The 26,690-nt window shown below is 40.1% G+C and overlaps 2 protein-coding genes across 3 annotated transcripts; one reads left to right on the forward strand and one right to left on the reverse strand.

Annotated features, from left to right (window-relative positions):
- Window positions 1–464: 464 nt before the first annotated feature.
- si:ch73-52p7.1 (uncharacterized protein LOC100321084 homolog) lies at window positions 465–12,793 on the reverse strand. The gene is made up of 3 exons (XM_040139081.1): window positions 12,123–12,793; window positions 9,487–9,533; window positions 465–2,644 (listed from the first exon to the last, which is right to left on the reverse strand). Exon 3 carries the CDS (start codon window positions 2,552–2,554, stop codon window positions 1,739–1,741), a length of 816 nt encoding a protein of 271 aa, XP_039995015.1. The 5' UTR covers window positions 2,555–2,644; window positions 9,487–9,533; window positions 12,123–12,793; the 3' UTR covers window positions 465–1,738.
- Window positions 11,647–25,990, forward strand: ifngr1l (interferon gamma receptor 1-like). 2 transcript variants are annotated; one of them, XM_040139079.1, is made up of 7 exons: window positions 11,647–11,775; window positions 19,360–19,492; window positions 19,858–20,039; window positions 21,058–21,257; window positions 21,546–21,723; window positions 22,745–22,857; window positions 23,010–25,990. In XM_040139079.1, the coding sequence occupies exons 1-7, from the start codon at window positions 11,709–11,711 to the stop codon at window positions 23,364–23,366; spliced, it is 1,230 nt and encodes a 409-aa protein (XP_039995013.1). In that variant the 5' UTR covers window positions 11,647–11,708; the 3' UTR covers window positions 23,367–25,990. The 2 variants fall into 2 exon arrangements, with proteins under 2 accessions (XP_039995013.1, XP_039995014.1); XM_040139080.1 differs by having other exon boundaries at window positions 19,360–19,477.
- Window positions 25,991–26,690: the final 700 nt, after the last annotated feature.

The following is a 26,690-nucleotide window of genomic DNA, read 5'->3' on the forward strand; positions in this document are numbered from 1 at the left end:
TCAGATTGTGTATGTGTGACCCTTATTGGTGACAAATCAAATATAGAAACAAAATGTGATAAAATTACAAGAAATGAATGATAAGTAAATTAGTTATCTCTGTTTTTGTGAGGCCATACTTAGTAATGTAGCTCCGTCCGAAAAAAAAACAAAAAAAACAATAACATCAAAACATAAAGTGCTGAGATGTGTCATGACGCGTAAACTGAATGTAAGGTTAACTGAATTCTTGAAGAGTTGTAGATAACTCCAACATTAATAACTTAAAAAACACAAAAACAACCTTTCGTCTTGTGCTGTCCGGCTGCTCAGATCCTTCTCGACACTCCAGCTTGAGTCTATCTCTTTGACTCAAGTGGATCTGCTGCCATCTTGTGGTTCAACTTTGGAAGTAAACATGCATGTGCCTTTTTTCTTTTTTTTTTCTTTTCTTTTCTTTTCTTTTTTTTTTTTTCTTCCTCGGAATGACACTCGTATCGCAGACGACCCCCCCAATAACAAGCGCGTAACTCTGTAGTCTCCGCTCGCTCTTACGCGGGGACCAGAGGCCAGAGGTACGGGTCAGCCGTAGAAATGCCCGAGCAAGAGCTGGGAGGGATTCGTGCATTCTCGGCGTCCTCCCTCTGGCGAGAACATCTTGGCTCACAAGGAAATCCCTCTGTCTCTCACAGCGAGAAATGCGCGGCACCGCCCCACAGTGTTAAGGGTCAACACCGAACAGCCCTGAAAGGTTTTTTGAAGACATTCATGTGAATGTTATACGACACGTTTTAATCTCATGTTTGGAACCAAACACGACCGCGGATCAAATTCTCGAGTTATCGTTTAACTAAGTAACTTTGAAACGTCTCTGACTATTCAAAATACGTGGGTTACTGCATCTTTTCACACCGCCTGGTGTTATAAAAAGCTGGAACAACAGTTGTGACAGCGTATCAGCATTACATTTAGTGTGAATAAAGCAAACCGGATCAGAGTTTCTTTGGGCCCACACCTCGTGGTGGAGGGTCGCATTCTCTATCTCAGTGGTAGAGTGGAAAGGGAATAAATAAGATTAAGGTAAACAACTGCCAGGGGTTAAAACAATGATTCTGTGTAAACGCCATTGTGAAACAAAGGTTCCTTCAGCTGGAAGAGGTTGGCGGGCCGTTCTGTTCCCGCAAAGGGGTCTTTCACTAGTTGACACAGTTTGGTCTGGTCTAACACGCTGATAAACAGCTGCGCAAAGTTTGTATTTGGAAAAATTATGACGAAAACTTTTGGACATGAAAACAGGGGAAAAATCTCTCAAAAATCATTCAATTTCCCACTCAATTCATATCCAAGAGGATATTTTTACAAAATAACCGCAGTTTTGTATTTAAAACAGGCTATACAAAATACTAGGGTGTTTTTTTTTAAAAAAAGCACTTACTGGGGAGCAGATTTGTAGCAGATTTGTGTTGTTTTCCTCCTAAATGTCAGCTTGAAGAAAACTTACTTATTGGCCCAGCTTTAAATGCAACATAATCTGTCAACTAATGGACACTTTATCTCCCACTTTAAGAGGATAAAGGGATTATTTTTGAAATGCAAATAAGAAGCGTGGACCTGCAACAAAAAAAGATAAATAATTCTTAAATTTAATCCAAAATCGACAATCCCTGGGGAGCAAGAAAGGGTTTTTGTGCAGGTCCTAAACACTGACTCATCTTATTCCCGATGTTCCCACCCGCACCCCTCAAAAAGTAACTGGGTATCAGTACACAAAGCTGACGTATATGACAGATGTCTCCGGTAATTTTGGCAGGTGGAGGTCAGGAAAGGGCAGCACACCATCACTGTCTATGTGTGTCTGGACTGTGTAGGCTTTGACCACTGCTCCCCACTCCAGCACAGAGCTGTGGATGATCCCCAGTCTGGCCTGTTCATGATACGGTGCTCCCAGCTCCCTGCCCAGGAAGATGTCTTGGACCTGGGATGAGGACAAACCCAAGGAATCTCTCTTAATGTCCGCAATCAGGTCCAGGTATGTGTCTCTATCCCGGTTGTATCTATTTGTGTCTAGGCGAGCACTATTATCTCTGTCTGGGTCGGTGTTTGAGTCTGTATTCTTGGCTCTGTTTGCATCTGGACAGTGGTGAAGCAGCCTCTGCGGCAGGTTTACCACCGTCAGCCTCTCCAGGTGCTGCACGGCAAAATGTCCCTCCAGGGAAGAAGGAGGTGTCCCTCTGGATCCTCCAGGACCACAGTGGATCAGAGTGAGGTGCCTCACCTCTGAGTTGTTGAGCAGACGTGCCGTGTTTAACGGCGACGTGAACCAAACAGTTAAACGTCTCGTCCGGAAAACAGGAGACGAGTGCGACTGGGGATGGTGCAGAGTGGAAAGCTGAATGTCCTTGCATCTGCAGTCTGTGAGAGATGACACGCTGCAGGGTTGCGGGTCCTGGCTGCAGGAGTAGTAGCAAAAGCTACTGTGGGTCACATAAGCCAGGCGTTGGTCAGAGCGCTGCAGAGCCGACGACATGTAGAGCAGCACACAGAGGAGAGGAGCAGGAGGGCTAAAGGCTGGCATCACTGCTGGAGGAGAGTCTCAGGTAGCATGCTGATTGGTGTTCATGTGTGGATATGTGCGTCGGGCGTTCAGGTATGTATACACCCGAGCCTGTAGAAAAGATACATTTGATATAATAAAAAAAAAAAGTAAAGGTAAGAAAAATCACACATGAATTACCTCTATGATCAAACCCCTAAACTCAACTTAATCACACTGCATTCGCTGTATATTAAGTTTGGCCTGTGTGCTAAGGCAACCAGTGGTCAAAGAAGTACTCAGACCCTTTACCGAAGTAAAAGTAGTAACGCTGCAGTGTAAAAATACTCAGTAACAAGTAAAAGTCCTGCATTTGAAAGTACATTTAAGTTAAAGTACAAAAGCATTAGCAGCAAAACAGGCCCTTTCCGAGTGTTATATTAATTGTATTTATATTATTCAATTATTAATATTGATGCATTAATTTGTAAGTAGCATTTGAATGTTGTAGCTGTTACTTTATATCGAGTTGGGTAGTTAAATCTGTAAGCTGTCAAATACATGTAGCGGAGTATAAAGTACAATATTTCTTTGTAAAATGTAGTGAAGTAGAAGTAAAAAAAAAAATGGCATAAAAGGGAAAACCTCAAGTACAGTACTCAAAATTTAGTTACAGTACTTGAGGAAATGTACCTTGTTACTTTTCGCCACTGAAGGCAACCACAAAGTCAAAGTAGCAGTAATTTAGCCTAAATTTGCATAAATTTCTATGCTTTCATTTAGAGTAATGGATTTGGTCAGAACAGCACACAGGGATGAATAAATGAGATAAATGAGGAAATAGGGAAGACTAGTGAACAGGCACTCAAATGAAGAACCTTAGTATTTTAGCGTTTTATTACGCCAGCCACAGCTGCAAATACAAGTGTCCACTTCATGCGTGGCTGGGTTGAAAAATCACAGCCCTGTTTCAGTCCTGGTTGAGCACTGACAAACTAAGACTGGGATCTGTTGTTTCAGCGGCTTTTTTTGGAGAGAGATTTGACATTTGTCCATGGTAAGATTATAAAAATGCCTTGTTTTATCAGCTCCAGCTCTGTAAGGGACACTGACATGTTGCCCGTAGTACACATAGGGAGACTTTGTCATCATTAGTTCAGACTGGCTGTTATAATGTGACACTCCCTGATGCCTGACTGAATTTAAACACATTCATCAGGTTCACTGTGTGTGCAGATTAAATGTTTTTTAATTCTTGTCTTTCTGTTGATGTTTGACCTTTCGCCACTCTTGGATACACTCAAATTTTAGCAGGCAGTTTTTACTCCACTACTGGCAGATGTAGTTATTTTGTAGAATCCGATTTTAAATACAAAATACGTGAACCAACGAAAAGTGCATAAAGTTGTAAAAAAAAACATGCAGAATGATACTCTAAAAGCCGCCATTCTGCATACAGATGAATACTTTACTTTTGATTCCTTAAGTCCCTTTTAGTGATAATACTTCTGTGTAACTTTTTGAATACAGGACTTTTATTTGTAAGATTTTTTTTTTAATGTTATTTCTGCCTAAAGGAGTACTCCACAGATTTAGAATTGCACTCCTATAACATAGTTGAACTCACAGTTTAAATCTGCAAAAACTGACTATGTGGCTACTTGGCGGCAGCAGAAACAAGTTGTGAACATAAAACCGGTATATCATCACTTTTTAAGTTGATATGGCAAACTAGTTTCTTATTTACATATCCAGCAGTAACGGAGAAACATTATCATTCATTTGGAGTCGTGTTTGTGTACACCTGATGAATGTAAGTCCAATGTTCACTCTCTTTTAGCTCTGTTTTTGGTCTCCACCAACTCCTGAGGGAAATATCTGGCTCTTTAGCTGCCATGTGCTGCACTATGTTCAACAGCTAGTCGCTAACTGTGTCTGTCTGCTGTTTAGTGCTGAGCAGGTAGTGGACAGTATTTTTTTTGGGGGGCTTTTTCTCCGAAAACATTAGCCTGCTGTGGCTGAAAATAACACTATCCGGGCAGTGAGACTGAACCAAAAAGTAAAGTTACAGGCTGGAAGGATAAACAGTGAGCTGAGCTTCGTAAAGCTGAGGGGGCTGCTGGTCCAGGTGATAGTTCTCTGTCGGTTCATAACTATGAGCAACTTCTTCAACATTGTCACATTGTTTTCACATTGTCATTTGATACATTGTGATAATAAAAAAAAAAACATAGATTATAGTCAATTTTTTTTTTTTAAAGTATAAAAATTGATGCAGCAGAACCAGAGTTATCGTCTTTTTTATTTCATGCATTCTTCTTCCTTGTCTAAATTTGGTGCCTACATAACCCACAAAGCAACATGACCACTGACAGTTTGGTAGGAGATTCAGGTGTGTCATGCTGATAGAGCCTCAAGCAGAGATGAGGAGCTCACTTCTTTCTAACTCCCCACCCCTCAGATGCTTTTTTATTTTCAAACTCGTAGTCTTCAGCCCCAACCGACACTGACTTAAGTGACGTCATCTGAGGTTATCTATCAAACTTTGCACAGCTCCCTCTGGAGCCACGGAGGGATTTTTACAACTTCTTTTCACATATACAGTGGTACTCCCCAAAACCTGTAAAAAGTCTTTTAATGTGTTAAAAGGGTGGAATTTCCCTTTAAGTAAAGGCCCTGAATATCTCTTCCACAGTTCATTGTGTTCCAGGAGTACATTTATGTTGTAATTTTATCTTTTGGTAACGCATTTGTCCTCCCTGTGTCTCAGCTACTTTTAATTCAGGTCATGATTTACAACAACAACTTCTGATCGACCCTAGGGAGTGTCGTGAACATTGTGCTGTGGGTTGTTGTATATCAACACATACAGTAATAAAATTAGCTTGACATTGGATAATGATCTTGACATTTTTGTGGCAGAAGTCCACCTACCAGTTAAATCCTACATGGCTTAGTGGTAAAATAACTGTTTATATGAAAACAAAATACTCGGATCGTGTGAGTAAACCCAGCCTTCCTTCACTTCAGGTCCGCTTTTCTACAGGAGATTCTTGTTATTGGATACTGGAACAAAATGGTCTGAGATCGCTCCCCTGTGTGTTTTTTCATCCATTGAATATTTTCTTACTAAGATATGAAGAGAGGGGATCTGGAAGCTCTGTGATGGGTGTGTTCTTCCTGCTCTACAGTTAGGGATACATCGTTTGGCACTGGGAGACCACATTGAATTTCTCTCTCTCACACACACACACACACACACACACACACACACACACACACACACACACACACACACACACACACACACACACACACACACACACACACACACACACACACACACACACACACACACACACAAACACACACACAGAGTTAGAAAATTATAACAGTGGACATTGCTTTGAGATTCCAGGGAAAACATTGTTTTGAAATCTTTGCTTTTAGAAGAGTTTGGGCAGATTTTCTGGTTTGGCAGCAATATCAGACCAGAAACACAACTTTCTCCCTCAAGTTGAGTCCGGGACAGAGCTGACCGCTACATTCTTCCTTTGGCCTTGAGTGACATTAAACAGAAGTGAATTATCATCTACAGTATATTTAACATCCTGTTTCCCCCTCTTTTATTTTGGCTTACAGTCTGAAAAATCCTCTCATTTAAAATTTGTCTGACGGTATCTGTATCAGTTTATTTCAGCTCTTCATTGAAGCTCTATGATGTTTACACTGAGTAAAATATTTAAACACAAGACGGTGGGACTGTTGGGGCTGCATCATTCCACAAAATGGACACTTATGTCTTGTGCATCACTTATACACAAAACTCACCCTGATATATCTGGTATCTTTGGGATCGCTGCTAGAATTTAAAACACGGTGTTGTGGGTTTGAACAATGTTTGGCTGCATAGCATGAGTTTGTACTTACTGGCCCACCAGTGGCTCAGTCAGGTTTACGGGGTCTTTTGGGTTATTTACTTTTCTGTGTTTTGCTTGCTTGCTATTAAAAATATCTCACAGTAGATAAATAACTGTATGAAGACATGTTAGATGAACTATTTTTTAATGACGATAAGAAGCGATCATATTCGTAAGACTTGACGACAGCTGTGTTATGTGAATTAGGGGATCAGCTGTGCTCACAGGCTAAGTCTGATGATATTCTGTATTTTCTTTATTGTCAAAAAAACCTATGAAAAGACCAAGACATCAATGAATCAATTCCACTGACGACTACTGTCTGTGTAGCCAAAGCTTATTTCTCGGTGACCATAGACCTCCATTGTTGTCGCAAAACATAACTGAGCCCCACCATGACATGTTTCTTCTTGAAACCGAGGGAAGACTGGACGCTACAGTTGTCTCACTGTCGCAATCTGGTATTACTGGACCGGACGGGGCGGGGCTAGCTGGTTAGCATGCTAACTTCAGTAGGAGAAAAAGAAGCGATGGAAAAGTAAAACGAGTTAACATTGGCGTGGCTTTCCACCACAGGAGACAGCTATTGGGGAGTGGAGGAAGGAAGTTTGATGCTGAACTCGCAACGTTTCTTCTAGTCTGTTAAGTAAACAGCTGCTAGTGCTAACGTTGGCTATGTAGCAACAGTGAAATCTTACACATAGCACCTTTAAATACTCGCCAAATCCGCAGCTGAAAGTCTAACGTTTTCTTGGTTTGGGGTTTATTGATAATAACCAATATATATAGAATATTGCCAGTTTTACCCTTTAAAAAAATAAAATGACCTCCTTCAAAAATGTACTTGAACAATAACTGCAAATGAGTGGATTGTGTTGCAGTTTGAAAAGTGTCTATAGTCTTTTTTGATACATCTAACATGTTTCTTTGCAGTCGCCACCCAAATAAACTGTAACTGCGGTAAATCGGAGCTGCACAGGCGCAAGACACAAACTTAAGTGTGTGTTTAAGTGTTTAAGTGACAAAGCCCAAAGACCGCAAGTCAGTGTTGTTGTTTGTTTTTTTAAAAAAAAGGTTGTTCCCTGACCTTAACCATAGTGTATGTTTATTATTGTAACCACGATGGGAGAGGTTCCCTTTGTCTAAACCTAACCAAGTTATTTTTGTGCCTAAACCCAAACAAACCATATTGTAGCTGTAGCTTCATAATTAACAGACAGATATGGTGGTGGTGTAGTGACGATGTTCTCAAGATCTCTTTAAGCGAATAAAGTTATTTCCCCATATGCTGCGGTATTCCTTTTAAAGCATCTGTTTCGGTGAAAACAAATTACTTTAATCACGGCCTCTCCACACTCAGTCACGCTATCCTGGGCTAATGCACTTATCCTCAAACGGTAACACTCGACCTCACAGAACACATTTTTCTAGATACTGCAGATGTTGCTGTAAGACTTAAGACGTGAAACGAATGTATCCAAGTAGCAAAGAAAGAAAAAAAGAATCCACAATGAACATATGCGTAGATAATACAAGTTAATACAAGCTTGCTGACGCTTTCATAAAAGGAAATACTGTAAAAAAAAAAAAAAAAAACTCACTTGCTTCTATTGTTTGAAAGGTTTACATGATAGTATGTTGTTCAGTAGTGGAAAGTAACTAAGCACATTTACTCGAATACTTTACTTGAGTACAATTTTGAGGTATTTTTACTTTACTCGAGTATTTCCATCTTCTTCTGCCTCATACTTCTCCTCTTCTACAACTCAAGAGGAAAAATATTCCACCTTTTAACCCAGCCACATTTATTTGACAACTTTAGATAAGATTAATAATATAAAATATAATCCTAAAATAAGACTTCATTGATCCCAGAGGAAACTTAGTAGAAAGTAATGTTTGAATGCATCTTTGTAGATTAAACAGCATTTCAGATATTTAAACTATGCTCTGTCTTTACCAGGTGCAACATCAAAGTGATGAGCACATTGATGCAACAATAATTATAATCCAATTATATAATATACATTCATGTTAAATGGGTCATTCTGAATAATGAGTCCTTTTAGAACTTTAAGTATATTTTGATGATAATTCTTTTGTACTTTTAGATAAGTAAAAATGTGAATACGGGACCTTTACTTGAAGCGCAGTATGTTTACACTGTGGTACTTTTACTTAAATAAAAGATCCGAGTACTTCCTCCACCACTGATGTTGTTATGTCAACTACAGGCCGGAGAGATTAAATCCCAATATTACTGTCACACATACTCTGCGCAGCCCAGTTCGATGGAAATGTATGAAGATGGACAGAAAAAGTGAGTGTGTGGATTCAAAGTGCCACTGTTGGCTCTTTCCCCCGGCCTCAAAATTGTTCACTCTGCCTCCGCTTATGTCAAGAAATATGAGTCGCAGACTGTAACTCGCCGCCCTGCAAGACAGGAAGGACACATCTTTTTTTCTGTGTCCCGGCTGTACTGAGCTTCAGACTTTCCGCTCACAGAAAATAAAAATGAATGAGTGTCTGGCCACAGAATACATCTGGTGTACCTATGAGTCACTGACTTCGACCTCAGTTGACTCAGACCTCAAATATGGCTACAGAGTCATTATTGTGGGTCAGGGGTGAAAATTGCCCTGTTTAAACTCTGCTAAATGTAATCTCGGTGGGATTGATTCACCCACCACATCTACTCTCTATTTTTTTTCTCAGGAGATAACTCATCAATGGCTAACAATAGGATGACAAGTGCCATGCCACAGTGAAATAAAGGATCCGCCAGTTCTCGGTCCGCTGTCTTAAGCCATTGCAGTCTTTATCTGAGACACATTTTACAGTTTTTCGTCTGAACAGATTAGCAAAAACGTTTCTATTACATAACACAGACACAGGAATGCACAAGCTATGTAATGTAATATGAGAATATACAGCAGACCTGGCTTTCCGTTCCTTCTACGGACTACGGGATTTAACTGCATGACACAAGACCTTAAAGTGAACTAAACACCCATCATTGCCGGTACACATACATTAAGTTTCCCAGTAACTCACCTCAGGCTTCTGCTTAAGAGCTGATGTGTGAATGCGTCAGTTTAAGGCTGGGATGGGGAGGAAAAAAAAAAAAAAAAAAAAAAATCACACATCCAGCTGACGTCAGGATGGGGGAAGTGTCCTGCTGTGGAAGCTTGAACTTCATCAAAGAGGGTATGATTGTTGTATGTGTGTGTGTGTGTGTGTGTGTGTGTGTGTGTGTGTGTGTGTGTGTGTCATATATATATATATATATATATATATATATATATATATATATATATAGTCAGATTGTTTTATAATAAGTTGTAAAATAAAATAGAAACTGTGTTTTAAAAAATATCCTGTAGTCTACTGTATATAGAAGTTATACTTACCATAATGTCGTTTCACAATGTCGTTTTAATCATTTGTCTAAAGTTGACACATTAGTTAAATAATTTACTACCCATGAATAGTAAATGTCTTACCGAACAGCATAAGGTTTTTATTTTTTTTTTTTTATTTTGCAAACTTCAGTGGAAACGTTGGTAATTTCCCTTTACCGTGAAAAAATCAAAAACCAGCACTTGCTGCATTCAAGTGCTGTCGGATGAATCTAAATTTGGACTTGAGCTCGGACAAATGCGGCAGAAATAACGAAAAAACTGACTTTAACATTACAGTTAGGTAAAGTACTTGTACTTGACTTGACTTTCTTTTTTATCATGTATTATATATATGCCGCCTTATACTTCTGCTTTGCTGCCTTTCAGATGGAAATATTGTACTTTTTACTCCATTACATTTATTTGAAAGCTTCAATTACTATAGTAAACACATTTTCACATTAGGATTATATGCAAAATATATGAGGACCTTATAAAATATGATGGAGCACTTTGCTATTAAACTGACCAGCAGTATATTAAGTACCTTAATAATACCCAATAATGCATTGTATTACTAATAATATAACTCTCTGAAGGGAGTGATTCTGCATAATGACTACTTTTACTTTCAGGACATTTTTCTGATAATACTTTTGTACTTTTACTTAGGTAATATTTTGAATGCAGGACGTTTACTTGTAATAGATTTTTTTAAGACAATGGTATTTCTACTTTTACTTAAGAATTCAGTTCAAGGATTCGATTAACTTATTTTGCACAGTTAAGGTGAAGTAGTTTCCAACAAGAGCTCGCCCCGTCTGTTGCAACATGATACAAACTTCAGAAACTTAAAGGCACGCTATATATATATATACATAATCAGTGGCATGAAAAAGGTTTGGGTCCCCCTTGTCAAAATTTCGGTTACTGTGAATAGCTAAGTGAGTAGAAGATGAAGTGATCTCTAAAAGGCACAAAGTTAAAGAAGAAACATTCTTTTCAATATTTTTAGCAAGAATAGGGAATTATTTTTGTTTTGTACAATTTTTAGAGTGAAAAAAAGGGGAAAGGAGCCTGGGCATCCCAAGAGATTTGAGCTCTCAGATAACTTTCACCAAAGTCTATTAGCATTTTGGGGCTATGGCTTGTTCACAGTCACCGTTATGAAAGGCCAGGTGATGCAAATTTCAAAGCTTTATAAATACTCTGACTCCCCAAACCTTGTCAAATCACCTCAAGATCTACCTTCTCTCAAAGGCATTTTATCGATGATCCTTGCCCTGATTTGTTTTTATTCTTATTTCACAATTTTTGCTTGTCTTTCATTTGATTATGCACTCGCATGTTTTTCTTTCATTGTATGTTTTCATCTGCACCTTGTATAGCACTTTATAACCCTGGTGTTGAATAGTTCTATATAGATATAGAAGAATTGCTTACTTTGCTTACATTAGAGAATAAATACATTGCGGTAAATGGGACAAATGCAAGTGATTTGTTAAAAGATATTAGAAATATAAAAATATTTTTTATATTGTGTGAGGGAATGATTTTTTGTAACAGACTACAAATGTATCTGACAGCGGATAAAACAATGGACAGATCTAACTTTACTGTGATGTTATGGCACTTCTTCTCTCAAATGAAGCCAACAGCCAGCTGGCCTCTGTCTGAAATGTATTTTGACGCGTAGCTTAGATTTCCGAGGTCCGGGAAAGGCAGCACGTGATAGGAGAATCCAGCACATCAGCTCGTCGCTGGGAACTTAGCCGTGTCGTTCCGCCTGCTCGTATATCTCCGCGGCGCCCGACATCAACCATTAGATATAAACGTGAAGGAAAAACAGCGAGCCTCGAACTGCGTCCATTTACTATGGATTCGTTGCGATTACATCCCGTTTTCCACATCTGCGTCTGGTTACCAGCCGTATTGGCGCAGGGTAAGTACATACGTTTCTCTACGGCACATAAACTAGCTGACGTCTCTGAATTGTCCGTTAAGTTGAAAAAAAAAAAAAAAAAAATAAAACTAATAATTATATATATATATATATATATATATATATATATATATATATATATATATATATATATATATATATATATATATATATATATATATATATATATCAAACGGTTTACCAGGTGGCAGTAAAGTGTGAATCTTTGGCATGAGGAGGCGAGATGAAGAGGGGCTGCTGGCCTCCTTGTCATTACAGGAAAACACGGCAACAGATTTCTACTAGCCAACAATTAGCTACCAGGGAGTGGGCGCCGTTTTGTTTACCTCTCATCGGCACAAAAAGCGGTTTCCCTGTGTGTTTCACCGTTTCTGCGATTCTTTTGTATGTGAATTCTCAGCCTCAACAGCCGCTTATTTGTCACTGGATCGGGGTGAGATTTTGCACTGAGCCTCCGAGGAACCCCCGAGGATCATTTGCAGCACGTATTCGTGTGAGGAGCTGCCGCTAGCTTGTTCCGTGCGGTTTTGCACACGATATTAATCGCAGTTCCTCAGGCCAGTGCACGTAAACAGCAACCTTTCGCAATTTCACACGTTTCTTTCCTTCGCCTGTTGTAAACTCCCCCGCCGCCGCCGCCGCCTTCTCTGTGCTTAGGACCCCCAGTGAAGTGACTGTTAGCTGCCGGAAAGCAAGTTGAAGGGGGATCGCTACGCTGTTTTCTGAAGGAAGCCGTATTTCACCAAAGAGTCCTTCTGCTGATTGCGGGGGAAACAAAACAAAACCAAAAAAAAACTGTGGCATGATCTGTCATTTCAGAACAGCCGCTTCTCCGCTTTAGTAGTTCCTCGTCTGTCCTCAACCCAACCACATTTGAAAGGTCAGCTTTTCCCATAGGGTAGGCCGTCTCGTGACAGGTGGCTGCTTCTTCTTCCCCTTCCCGGCTGTTTGCGACACAGCATTGCTCCATTTATCCCACTGTCACGCCAGACCGTTTAATCATTAATCGATGATTGCACTCCGCCATAAACCCCTGGGTGGGGGGTCCTTTTTTTGTTGTTGCAACAACTCGCCCAAACCTGCGTCAGACGGGGTTGGCGCAGATTTGCTTCATTTGTTTATTTTTTTTTTTTTTCTAATGCTGCTAGTTGGTGTCAGAAATTGGTTCAGAAAAGCTGCGTTCTGAGCAAAAACGAGCCGGGATCGATTTTTGTGTTGTCTTTGTTTCTGTCCGGACAAACTAGAACAGGGTGACGTCGTCTAGGACGCAGCGAACCATCCCAGGCTGCAACTTGCAAATTTCCTGAACCCAGAGAAGAAAAAAAGAAAAAACAGGCTCAATAGGTATCACACGGAGGGAGGGGAAACCTTGAAGTCAGCATAGCACAAATATCTGCCCATGAAATAAAACCACTGAATGTCATGTTACAGCCAGAGGAAAGTATAAATAAAAAGACCTATTTTCAAAAAAGTATTAAATGATGGAGTAATATAACATAACATTTATTTATTTATTTATATTTATATCTGCAATGATTGTGAGCACTTTCCAATTTAAAAAAAAAAGTTAATTTTCTTGGGAAAATCTACAGTCAAAATATCTTAAAAAGTGTGTTTGTCAGCTCCAAAGCTACAGTTTATTTAGCAAGATCGGTTTTTTATGCAGGAACAAATAACTTCTAGATGTGATAGAACTATATTAATATTACACAGAATCGAAATTTGGTTGTGTACTAGTGGAGATATTAATATGTGAATAAACCTTTGTGTCACATTAAAGATTCTTAGTTTAGGCAAAACATTTTTTTTTTTTTTTTATTCGATTACTTTAAAACATTCAACAACAACTCTTTACATGAATACATGTTGCAAATTATTCCCAGGGTTTATTGGATCTTTAGTACAAATTTCACCCCGATCCAGTGAAAAATAAGGAATTGGTGAGGCTGAGAACAGACATGTTCTTTCTTTCCTCTTTGTATTCTTTGGTATTACACAAGACACTTTAGTTGTGTAAGGTATTGCACAGTTTGTCCACTTTTCTCTGTCAGAAGACGTAAGCAGACTCATTATGTATCCAGAAGTGTGGGAATCAAACCCTGCAGTGCGCAGAAACACCCGCAACTGTACTTAGGAAAAGGACAAAAAATCAAAGGAATATCATACATTAGACCTTACCTGAGAACTAGGAGCTTTCTGACATTGTGCTTTATTTGTTATATAAGACACACAGAAAAGAGCAGTTAAGAGGTGGGTGGGGTGGGAGACAGATGTTCCAAGTTGCAGCTCGGGGCATTGCAGCGAAAGAGGTTGTGCTGCAACCAAGAGGATGTCTAGACGGAATTTAAATTCTCGGCCCAAACAAGCGTTTCTCCATATTTCAGCTCTCTGCTCTCAGATCTGATGTTGCACCCGGGTCACTGCACTAATGCCTGTAATAATACCGCTCGCTGATGGTGATGGGGGTGAAACTCTAATGCATGTTTCTGGAACATAGGCGGTTGTCATTTCCAGAGGCATCAAGCGAATGTGTATCGATTCTCTGCGGTCTGTGGGAATTGCTGCAGCCGAATAAACTGTGTTTAGCTTCTGATCGTGTGTTGTAGTGATTAGCTCTGAACACAACAGTTAATGCACCCAACCTGCATTAAAGATACTTTGAGATACTGGTCACGTACAGTTGGTACCTGTGTGGTCAGCAGTGAAGTGAGAGCACAGATTTAGTCCTGACCACCTTGAAGGACCCCTTGTTATCTCTGTAATGTGTATGCTGTTGCTGTAAAATTGATTACTCGATTAGTTATTTGCAGAAGAAACGATTTCAAGCTAATCTAGCTAAACGCTCCGTATTCCAGCTTCTCAATTGTGAGTATTTTCTGTCTCGTTAATAGGTAATGAAAATAATAGTTAGTTGCAGCCCTGTTATTAATAACCCTGAAGAATTGATGCGTGGGATTGAAGACACACATTTCAAAATCCAACACGATTATAAATGGTGATTTATTCAATATGGATCTGCTCACACATACTGTTCTCAGTGTAAGAGTAAACGTATTTTTCTACAAATGGATCTGTCTGTGTATCGAGTTGTTCAAATCTCTTAGCGCTGCAGTTGAGCCCTAGTTCATAAAGGGCATAACTGAGTTTAACTGAGTTGAGGTAGCTGCTGCAGTCTTTTCCTCTGCGGCTATGTATGTCTTTTTTTTTTTTCCCTGTTTACCATAGCAGTGGTCATGTGCAGTTTCCCCACACATGAAGTGAAATTTGTGAGCGGAATTGAAATCCTTACAGAGGGCGCAACTGAAAAAGCACTTTAAGCATTTTCTGGGGGCAGCAAAGTCATCTCACTGTTCAGTTGACTTCCACAGCCTCGCATATCGCAGCCAGCAGCATGCAGATTCAGTGGGCACAAGTTTGGGCACCTCTGGTTAAAATTTCTCTTACTGTGAATAGTTCAGTGAGTAGAAGATGAATTGATCTCCAAAGTGCATAAAGTTAAGGATGTAACCATCTTTTCAACAGTTTTGTACAATTTTTAGAATGGAAAATAAGGAAAGGAGAAGCATACAAAATTTTGGGCACCCCAAGACATTTGAGCTCTCAGATAACCTTTACCAGGGTCTCAAACCTTAATTGGCTTGTTAGGGCTATGGCTTGTTAGCAGTCATTGTTAGGAAAGGCCAAGTCATGCAAATTTCAAAGCTTTATAAATGGTCTGGAAGACCATGAAAGCTTTCGGAGAGAACTGCTCGTAGGACCGCTAGAAAGGCAAATCAAAACCCATGTTTAACTGCAGAAGACCGTCAGGAAGATTTAGCAGACTCTGGAGTGGTGATGCAATGTCCTATTGTGCAGCAACACCTGCGCAAATATGACCTTCATGAAAGGCCTTCATCAGAAGAAAAACCTTTCCTGCTCTTGACCACAAAATTCAGCGTCAGACGTTTGCAAAAAAAGGAACATCTAAACAAACCTGATGCATTTTAGAAACAAGTCCTGTGGACAGATGTCGTTAGAATAGAACTGTTTGGCTAGTCGGCAAGTGGCACTCGGGAACATGTCACTAGGAGAGGGAAGGATGGATTCAATTAAATACCATCTAATTCTGGGAGCAAACATCAAACCGTCTGTAAAAAAAAAAAAAAAAAGAAAAGCTGACGATGAAAAGAGGATGGCTTCTACAACAGGAAAATGATCCTAAACACACCTCAAAATCCACAATGGACTACCTCAAGAGGCGCAAGCTTAGGGTTTTGCCATGGCCCTCACAGTCCCCCGACCTAGACATCATCGGAAATCTGAGAATAGACCTCAAAAGAGCATTGCATGCAAGAAGGCCCAAAAATCACACAGAACTAGAAGCCTTTTGTAATGAAGAATGGGTGAAAACTCATGACTCGAGGCGGCTCATATAGTCAGCTATCCCGCTACATGACTTTTTACCTTAAACATGTTGACATGATTCTGTGTATTGTGGTGGAGGTGTGTATTCCGTACTCTGCATATGTTATCAGTTAAGAGAGGGGTCTTGTGGTAACAACTGTGTTTCTCTGGTTCTGTATATGATCACATGCTGTGTGTTTTTTTTTTTTTTTTTTTAGCTCTAGATGTGTTTCTTTTATTAGGTGTTATGTGTTTTATTTTAAACATGGTTTGGAACAGTTTCCTGTAATCTTGTGTACGGCTTTGGCATAAGAATCTTGTTGTGTGGTGGAGTCTGAAGTACAGAGATATTTGAATGTTTCAGTTTTTTAGCAATCCCCTGATGCCTTGTACACAGTTGTGATGACTCACTGTGTACAATCAGCTCGCACGACTTGTGGCTGGAGGGGCTTTCCTACAAAACTGACTCCTTTGCTTTGAGTTTGCTTTCATACAGCCTTTGAAAAGGTTTGCCACTGACATGTCCCTTTATAGCCCTTTGCAGTGCTTGTTGTGGAGATCTTTGGCATGAGACAGAGAACAATGAAAATACAACTAACGGCGAATTGATCAGCTGGACATTTTAACAAGAAATTTAATTAAGGCTCGGAATCAAACTTCAGATTGGTTTTCTAAAGACGGAGAAGTGTCCATAGAACTAGGTCAAAATGAAAACTCTCAAGTAGAGCTGAAATAGTTAGTCAATTAATTGATTAGGTAATTGACAGGAAAATGAATCGGCAACCTCTCTCTCTCTCTCTGTCTCCCTCCCTCAACCCAACTGGTTGGGGCAGACGGCCGCCCACCATGAGCCGGATTCTGTTCAAGGTTTCTACCTGTTAAAAGGGAGTTTTTCTTTGCCGCTGTCACCAAGGGCTTGCTCATGTGGGAATGTTGGGTCTCTGTAAATATAACTATAAAGAGTACGGTCTAGGTCTGTTCTACATGAAAAGTGCCCTGAGATAACCTCTGCCATATCAATAAAATTGAATTGAAAAACACGTAAATTAGAACGGCTCTATTGGGAATATGGCTGTATTAAATTAAAGTATAGGTGAGCACGAAGAGCAGGAGAGAAGCAAACAGATAATGGTCAGTCCAGCCATATACTAGGTTTTGACACTGTCTTGTTAAATTATCAATTTAATTAGAATATTATTGCATTTAGGACTGTGGGTCAGACAAAACAAGAAATCTAAAGATGTCTCAAGATTGTTTTCTGTAGTCATAAGGTGACACTTACAACCTGCGTTAGTCATGTAAACTTTTCAGTATGCTCAGTGTTTAGTAAATTTTCCTTAGCTGGGGGTTTGACCTTATTCCCAAAGGTGACACTCTGACCTTTTTGTATCTGGTTGATAGACGTGAGCCCCCCAGTTGTGATTTTAAATGCATACATTTAAGGTGACAGCCGTCCATTAAATACTATCCCGTTGCACATAAAGTTATGCATTATTCTGTGCAGGCTGCCATGGGATTTTATAACATGTCCTTGTTGTAAAACTAGTAGGTAGTAAAGGTTTTCTCCGGTATTTATATATTCTTTCACAAATGGGATTTAATTGGTGAAACCTGTTTTAATGCTGACTGTGAGGAGATTGTGTGATATATTTACTGAAGGCTATATACAAGATTTTTCGCACTTTTAGGTTGGGTTGCTAAAACATCTATCAAACTGCTAGAAGATAAAATGCAAGTTAAGATTGTTAAACTAGTGTGGTTAAATGTATGAGAACGTGTGTCTCGAGCTACCTTGTGGTGACATCCCACAGCAACCAACTTTACTGCTGTGGTTATCACCTCTTTTACAGATGTATGCAGCCATCTGTGATTTTGCTTTCACTTTTCTCAGTGAGTGTTTTAAGCGTTTGTGTTTGGGCGTATATATCATCATGTACAGGCACGTAAATCTTAGCTCGCAGAGGAAATGAAACTAAAATGTGACAGTATGTTCAGCAACTAATTTGAAAGCACAATTGAAGCCCTTATTGTCTTCTTGATTGATTTCTAACATTTCACGACAAAGTGCAGTGTCAGATCTTAAAAATCCCAAACATTACTTTAGTTTTTACCTTAATTTTTGTGCTTGTCTTTCACCTTCTCTCCTCTTGCCCTTCTTCCCTTTGGAGGATTTATGTTTGATGCTTGGTTTAAAAGGTCAAAATTCAAAGCAAACAGAGATGTCTCAGCGATGTGTGTCTGTGTTTGCAGCGGTTGGGCCCAGTAACTCCAATACCATGATGCAAACCTGCTTCCTGTACCAAAAGTAAAACGCCAGGCTTGTGGAAACGTGTTGATCAGACCTGCTGTTAAAATCATTTGGTCGTCTGGTAATGCTGCTAAAATTCAATTAAACGGAAGCCACAGCGCTGATGTGAGGATCAGTTATCAGGCGGGTAAAGGGGAAGTGCATTTTGTTTTTTGTGCTCTGCTTTCCTGCTTTGGATATGAGGAAGTTGGGGGAGACTTTGAGTTTTCAAGTCGGCGAAGGAAAAGACATTCAGATACGTTTCTGGTAGATTAGATTTAGGGAGTCAATTTCATGGTCTGAAGCTGCAGTTCGATCCACTAATTCCCCACCACCAAGTTTGCTGAAACTGATACTTATCTGCCCTTTATCTGTATGGAAAGCCAACCTATTTCCTGTCAGTACGGTTTTGGATTCATGGTGTAGGTTAGGCTGCTGTGTCTCTGCGTTTGAAAAACATGTAGACCCACTGATAACATCTCGCCAGGAGTTCATTGTGCACCAGTTTTCGTGCAGTGCCCTCTAGTGGGGGAAACAAGGTACTAAATACCCAGCCTACCTGACTTTTGCAGACTCAAATTCATTGACAAGAAGGGCAGTGGGAGGGTTGAGATGAGTCTATAAATTTCCTAAATGTTCATGAAAGCTCTACTGTACAGAGGGTGAATTTCTTCTTGTTTAAAGTCTTTGTTATTGTAGTTCTGGCCAGTATTTTGCTGTTAGTGGCAAAAGAGTCCTGCCAGGGAAAGGGAGGTCCACCTACATCATAACAGTTGGGCAGGTCTGATATTAATTCCACGGTTTTGGTTTGGTGTTTTGAAGAAGTTCACTGTCAAGGTTGAATGCCTCAAAATAGCTGCAGTCATTTGACATCTGTGTCTCTGTTCCCACAGTGGAGCCGCCAACCAACGTGACCCTGCAATGCCACAATATGCACAACGTCCTGGAGTGGAGTTACAACCAACCGTCGCCAGAGCTCAGATTCAGAGTGACAGCTCATCCATATTATGGGTTAACTACAAACAGGTTTTTCTTTCTTTGAAATACAATGCCAGCCAAATATCTGTGTTTGCCATTTAAAACGACATTTTTAATCTCTGCTTTAAACTGTATAAACTGCATAAATGAACAGTATGCCCTCATATGATACGTAGGCCGCACTGTATTGTGTCGTAACACTGTATTTTAAAACATATACCCTCTTAGCTTGGTTAAGACCCTTCCTGTCTGGTTAATGCTGACGCTTACACCGCCGGTTTGTAGGACAGACTTTTTGTTATGATTTTGTAGGCCCAAGCTGAGATAACTTATGGCATCTTCAAGGTTGTCTGCTCATCACTTTCCCTTGTCAGAACTTAACAAAGTTTTTCTTGTCTTATTTGCTTCTCCAGTAGTACTCATGAGCAATGGCTGCATCCGACAGCTCTACAGTCTGATGTGTCAGTTCTCTCTGATCCAGACAATTCGTATCTCATTTACGTAACTGCTGTGATTGGTCAGAATGAGTCTGAGTCCGCCCCTCCTGATGGAATCACTTTCAGCTATTTCAAGGATTCGCCTGCATCTCAGAAATGTGAGTAGAGATTTCAGTATCACCCCTGAGCTAACCATGAGAACATTGAACTTTTTAGTTGGATAAAACAGAACTGATGAACTCATACACTAATCCATCTCCTGACTACAGAAAATAGCCAAGGGGTAAAACAAACAAATAAATAAATAAATAACAAGACTAAGGGGGCCAGTGTACGGCAGAGCGGCTTGTCAAATGATTGAATAGCTTTGGAAAGGGGGTCTATGTCCGACTGTTTCTGTAACTTTGGGAAACCGACAAGCCAACATTAACACCGACTTAACGCTATGATTGGCCAACCAAAAAAAAGGTGATTTGTTGTCCCTTTCTGCAATTGGGCGATAGTCTTAAAATCCTAAAGAAAAATATAAACATGACCTACAAGAACCGCAACAGATACAATCCTACTAATAATACTGGATTTTGTTGCAATAAATACAATTGATCTACTGCCATCACATTTATACATTTTGGTCTTTTCAGTTACTTTTATATAGATTTTTTGCGAGCGCAACACCATTTGAAAAAGTGGACTAAAACACAAAGTACCTACTATGGAGCCATGTTTTGAACTATGGGTCCTTGTTTTGTTTGCACTGCGGGCACAGAATCCAAACACAACATCAGGGTAATGTGGTGCATGTATCTGCTGACAAGTGCACACTATTCCACCGATCAACAGCTGGTGGTGGTAACACGCCGAGAAACGCAGGAGATGCGCCTGCGAAGGAAGGAAGAAGCCCGCTAGCTGATTTGAACATGGCTGTTAACAACACAAGCTTTACAATATTGACAAAGATAAAATAAAAAAGGTAATGGAGGATAATTAGTGTGTTTTAGCAAGAAATAATGACTCTAAACTGTGTAACATATAACATAATATTGTATCCGGGCTTCAACTGTATTTCAAGTTCCTCAGGCTGTTGGCTAACATCCTCTCAGATTGCCTCAGTCTAGAACATGAAATCGAGATTCAACTAACGACGAATGTTCACGCCATGTTCATGTTGGTTTCCAGGTTCTTTGGACCTCCCATCAGTTGAAGTCACTCCCCAAAAAGACGGGTATTTGCTGTTCAGCTTCATGCATCCCTGGAAAATGTACGGCAAGAAGCTGCCTCACAGTTTAAAGTCCTTATTCAGAAAGGAGAAAAGCTCTTATACGGACAACAACAAAGAGCTACCTGAATTTAAATACAGCGTTGTGGTCGGCAGCCAGGTCAGAGTGCACGCAGTTTCACATCTTCTACACCCTCTAAATTTTGTTACATCATAGATGAAGCTATGACCGCAGAGCTGTGGATTTGTGTCTGTTTTCCTCATGTAGTTATCACATAGTCAAACAATAACATTGTTTATAGTTTGTTTAGCAGAGGTAGAAGCGAGAAATACTACTGTTAATGGAGCAGTATTTATTAGTAGAAGTACGACTGCTCTTGAATTGCATCATACACTTGTTGTGCCACATGAGTTTTGTAGGAGCCTCACATTATTGTTGTTTGTGCAGAAGCAGCCGCAACATGACTTCAGATGTGTGACGAGTCCGTGTGAGGAGAAGCTTCCAATGGAGGATATAGGGGTGGAAAACTGTCTGAAAATCACGGGAGAGGTGAAGAAGATGGCTGTTAAATCCACACAATTGTACTGCACCGCGCCATTACCAGTAAAGAAAACTGACGACAACAGTTGAGTAAAATTTGATTTATTTCTTTGGTTTTTAGTTTTTCCATTCAAGACAGTCTGCACTTACTCAAAGCGCAGCCTGTCATATTTTGTCAGCTTTGAGAAATTAAGGTTTGTGGAAGCCTCCGTGGGTGGAAATACTTGTATGACCATTGACAGTTGGTGCAAAATGGTATGAGTCTAGAAGGAAGGTCCTGCTCTTTCAAACCTGATGTATAAGCTGATGTTTTACATTGCTGAAAAACAAGCAAAATAGATTACCTAACACCTAACACAGAAAAGAAAGGTACATCACCAATGGCGGCTATTATTATTATTATTATTATTATTATTATTTCAAATTAAAAGCGGTAGTAGTAGTAGCAGTAGTCGTCTTTAATGGTCTGTTACATCCACAATGAACTTAGAGAAAAATAGTTTTAGCTTTAGAGAGAGCAGAGACACTGCATCACACAGGAAAGGGCACATATTGAATAAGATTTTTGTAAACACTGTCATCTAGTAACCAAATGGATCAGAAGACAAGCCACATCTGTGTGATTTAGCTCGGCAGGTGGATACACCGACCTCATCACGCATTCACCGCGCGGTAATTAATCAGTGCAGCACATTGAGTTCTCAGAGGCCGGGAAAAATCGGGACAAACGGACAGTCGGTCACAGTCAGCTTGGGGTGTGTGGAGAGAAACTCGCCGCACAAGCAGAGGAGAGCAGGCTGAGGGTTCGCTAATCAGCAGCTCGACACAATTTAGGCCTGAAGTCCATAGCGAGCCTCATCATTTGTTGGTTTGGTTGGTTTAACTGACAGTCGTTTCACCAGCTTCTTCATGCCTTTTTTTGTGGTAATGTAATAAGGCAAACCCCCTGTCACCTAGTTTGGGTAGGACAAACTAATGGGTAATGTACTGTACTTTTAGAATTGGGTACTGGTAAAATCCTGCACAGGTTTCTTTGGTTAGACAACGTGTGTATGTCTGGATATTTGCCTTTAAAACGTATTCACTTTTATATCTGTTTTGTCTAGATTACATCATCTACATCGTGATCAGCGTGTTGGTCGTGAGTGTGGTGGCTTTTATCCTCTTCTTGGTGTACCAAAAGAAGACCAAACCCTCAAGTGCCATACCAAAATCTATAGTATGTTCATTTTACCAGATCAGACTTGATATGATGAGCCTCATTTGAATGCACATTATTCAGCTTCAGTTTGCTGAAGGAAAAGGTTTTTAAAATTCAACACCAACCTGACCGAACAACTCCTCTTTTTTTTTTCCCTTTTTGTCCTAAAGTCAATCAGCAGAAACATTCCGGAAAAAGTGGCAACGGTTAAAGAGCAGATCAGTGTGGCGAAAGTGGAGCCTTCCTCACCCACACCTCTACTGTCCTACCCAGAAGAGAATGAGTTCACACGTGCTGGTACTTCCTTTGAGCCTGACCTCCGTCTGCGCATCGGGATATACAAGGACGAAGATGTGTGCGATCAGGGAGGTAGGCAGCCGAATGACGAAGGACATGGGTACATGAAAGGCAGCGACATGGATGAAGATGGTACATCACTCTCCGGTGGGGTCCCCTCTGGTTACGAGAAACGTCAGGTGTTGGTTGAGCTAGGGCGAGATGAACTGGCTGAGGGCTACCGTGTCTGAAAGCGGAATTGGTAACTACTGAACGTTGGGGCACTATGAATGATGGGTCAAATGGAGCACCCCCCTGTATTCTGCAATTATATGCCATTTCGGCTGCGTGATGTTGTAAGTGTTAGAAAAAGTTGGATCTTAACTGCGACTTGCAGGGGAGCTGTTTTTTACAAGTTCCAGGTGGTTCGGTCCGTGCTGTTTCCTTATCAATGCCAAGTAAAAGGTCAACCGGGAACTTTCTGACTGTTACTGTGAATAGGCTAAATGCGGCACAACAAGAAGTCTTGCAGTAGTAAGACAAAAAAGGCACATAGTAATGACAAATACCAAATCAGAACAGATAAAAACAAGCTCATTTGATCCATCACCAGACTGTTAGCAGCAGAGTAATGTTGTGCATCTGTTAATTACTTCATCTCTGATATTTGTGTTTCAATTCTCACAGTCTATGAACCCTTCTGCTGCACTAACAAACTGTGCCTGCTGGGCAGTGGTAGTAGGTGAGAAAGCATCTTATTCATAATAAATGGGAATTAGATGCATGATGCATTAACATTGTATTCATATAGCAAACCCTCAAAGGGACTTAAAAAAAGCCCATCTTACTTGTGTGAATAAGAGCTGACATATTTCACATGAGACATGAGTAGGTGTTCATTCTAAGCTCCAGCATGTGGTGTGTTGCGGTAACTGCTATTCAGTAAGTCAGTCATCTTTCATGGGATTATAAGCAGCGTAACCAAACAAAATGGCAGTAGAGCATTTTTCACTGCAGCAAATCAGTAAACTAGCTTCCCTCTACACTGGCATTGTTGAGAAAACTTTTCCCTCCATCACTTTGCGCAGGATGTAGTGGCCAGGATTTTACTTTTGCAACAGAACCACAGTATGACTAAAAGAAGCAACACGTCCGTCATTGGTTACCTGCTAAATGATTGTTGGATCTTCAATCTTGACTTTAAAACGCAGACTGGCCTTCATGGATCTGTGTCACATTTTAGATCCTTTTAACATCTGTGCTGGTCAGCTCCTTCAATTCCGCAGAAGCGCACATCACTGGTCGTTTTGTAGTGTTGTGTAGACAAGTTTTGTTTATGCTTTGACAATGAAAACAAAGGTCATAGATCATTACTTTAAATTTCTAAATCACTGCCTGCTGCCCGACCCCGGGACGATTTTATTCTCTCTGCATGGCAGAATAAACAAAATGAAGAAACCAAATGAAGAGAGAGAGCGAAAAAGAAAGAAAGAAGTTGTTGCACTATATTAGTCAGTTTTGTCACTTTCACACTGTCATAAAGTGAACAAGCTGTCCGAGCACTTTCACATTATGTGCCTTTTGTCATGAGAAACTCCAAGTCAAAGAGTGATGCATTTGTTCTCCCCGCAAGTGAGACCCTGTAAATTGCACCCATTTCCTCCTGTGGAATCGAGATGAGATGGAGGTAGTGAAGGGTTTGGTGGGGTAAACTGTAGGTCAGGGAGATTATTGAATAGTAACAGAAACATGTTGTGATTGGAAAAACAAGGGGACTGATAACTGGATTTGTATTTAAGTGATGGCTCATTGATTTACTCGACAAAGTGAGAAACTTCACTGAAATGAATCCTACACAAGGACTCACAGGGGATGAGTCCAAAACAACATCTAGATACTGTTTCACAAAAATCAATCTATCACACAGTAACGTGTTCACATCTGTTGCATGCATTACCGTATTTGCCAGTTACTGAGCTGAGTAGTCAAAATATTGTATTCACTGTGGTATAGTGTATCTTCAAAAAGTCATGTCTACTTTCTTCTGTTTTCTCTTGCACATGATTCAGAGGCTTTGTTAGAGCACTTTTAACTTCCCCGATGTGACATTTTTTCTGAATGAAATGAAATGAAACGTACGAGCAGGTTATGGTCACAGGAGGAATTTGGTCAAGTCCGCGACAACAGATTTGATTGGATTCCCAATGCAGGGCTGTACAGGATTGTTCTCCTCCTGAACTGAAGGAGGAGAAATGGAGGTAGAAACGAATAAGTTATTCTTATTCTTAAACAATTTTTTTGCCACCTAAAATCCAGACTTGCAGTATGTGTCAAAAAGAACTCAAAATTGTTATTATTTTTAATTTTACATTTCTTTTGCATATAATAAGAGATAATCGAACAGTTAACACAGGGACATTGAACTCGGAACATTTGGTTTTTTTTATTTAATTGCTAATAATTGTCATGAAATGAGTGGTTATCTTGCACTGGAGGACAAGGTGATGTGATATGTTATGGTGTAACACAACTGTTCCACGTCTGTTACACTGCCTTATGATTGTGTTTTACAGCCAGTTTTTGAGTTGAATACAGTGTGTGTGTGTGTGTGTGTGTGTGTGTGTGTGTGTGTGTGTGTGTGTGTGTGTGTGTGTGTGTGTGTGTGTGTGTGTTTGTGTGTGTATATATATTATATATATATATTTTTTTTGTAATTGAATCTTGATGAGTTTCCTGCCTCAGTGTCTACATGATGATCTTCATGGCTCTATCCATAAACTGTTGGTCTTTATTTTGGCTGGAAACTGCTCTTTTGTGTTTTTTTTTTTTTTTGTTTGTTTTTTCTAAAGTCATTTTTTAGCATTACATCATTTCAATAAAGAGTAAGTATGTGTATTTTCTGCCTTGTCCTGTTTGTGTCCTCTTCTAGTGAAGGATATCATGTGATAGATGTAAACAGAAGTTAATGTACAACCTCCTGCAGCCCAAAACGTGTCCCAGATCATACGCTGTACTCCACCAAATTACTGTATGTGACATGCTACCAATTAAGGAAGGGAAGTTGGTATTTCACTGTAGTCAGGAAGCCAAATTACAACCGGGGTATTACTGTGGGACTGACCTACTATTTAAATCACTATGCCAGACTGCGTCACGTAGCATTGCAACGTAAGGGAAGAAGCACACATGCCATGATGTTTCATGACATTTGAGCAATCCATGCTCCTTCCTCTGAAACCAGTCATTTTAGCGACGGGGGGGGACCTCTTATGTGTGTGTGTGTTTGCATAAATGTCTGCTATGTTATGTTTCCTTCCTCTTTGCTGTGTGCGTGGGGGAGTAGGGAGATAACAGACTTCACTATTAGGTGTGTATCCTCAATTGATTCCTGGCAGAAGAGTTCAGGATTTTCTGGTAATCTACCACAGCGGTTCCCAACCTTTTTTTTTTTTTTTTTTTTTGCCTGATAAGCCTCCACAGCCCTGTCAGACGAACTCAAATACCTCGTCATTGACACCAGCTTTCATGTTCAAAATGTGTTCGTTTGAATTGTGAACATCTCAACTTTTTCATAC

This window comes from Xiphias gladius, chromosome 11 (assembly GCF_016859285.1).
Source record: "Xiphias gladius isolate SHS-SW01 ecotype Sanya breed wild chromosome 11, ASM1685928v1, whole genome shotgun sequence".
Classification (NCBI taxonomy): Eukaryota; Metazoa; Chordata; class Actinopteri; order Istiophoriformes; family Xiphiidae; genus Xiphias; species Xiphias gladius.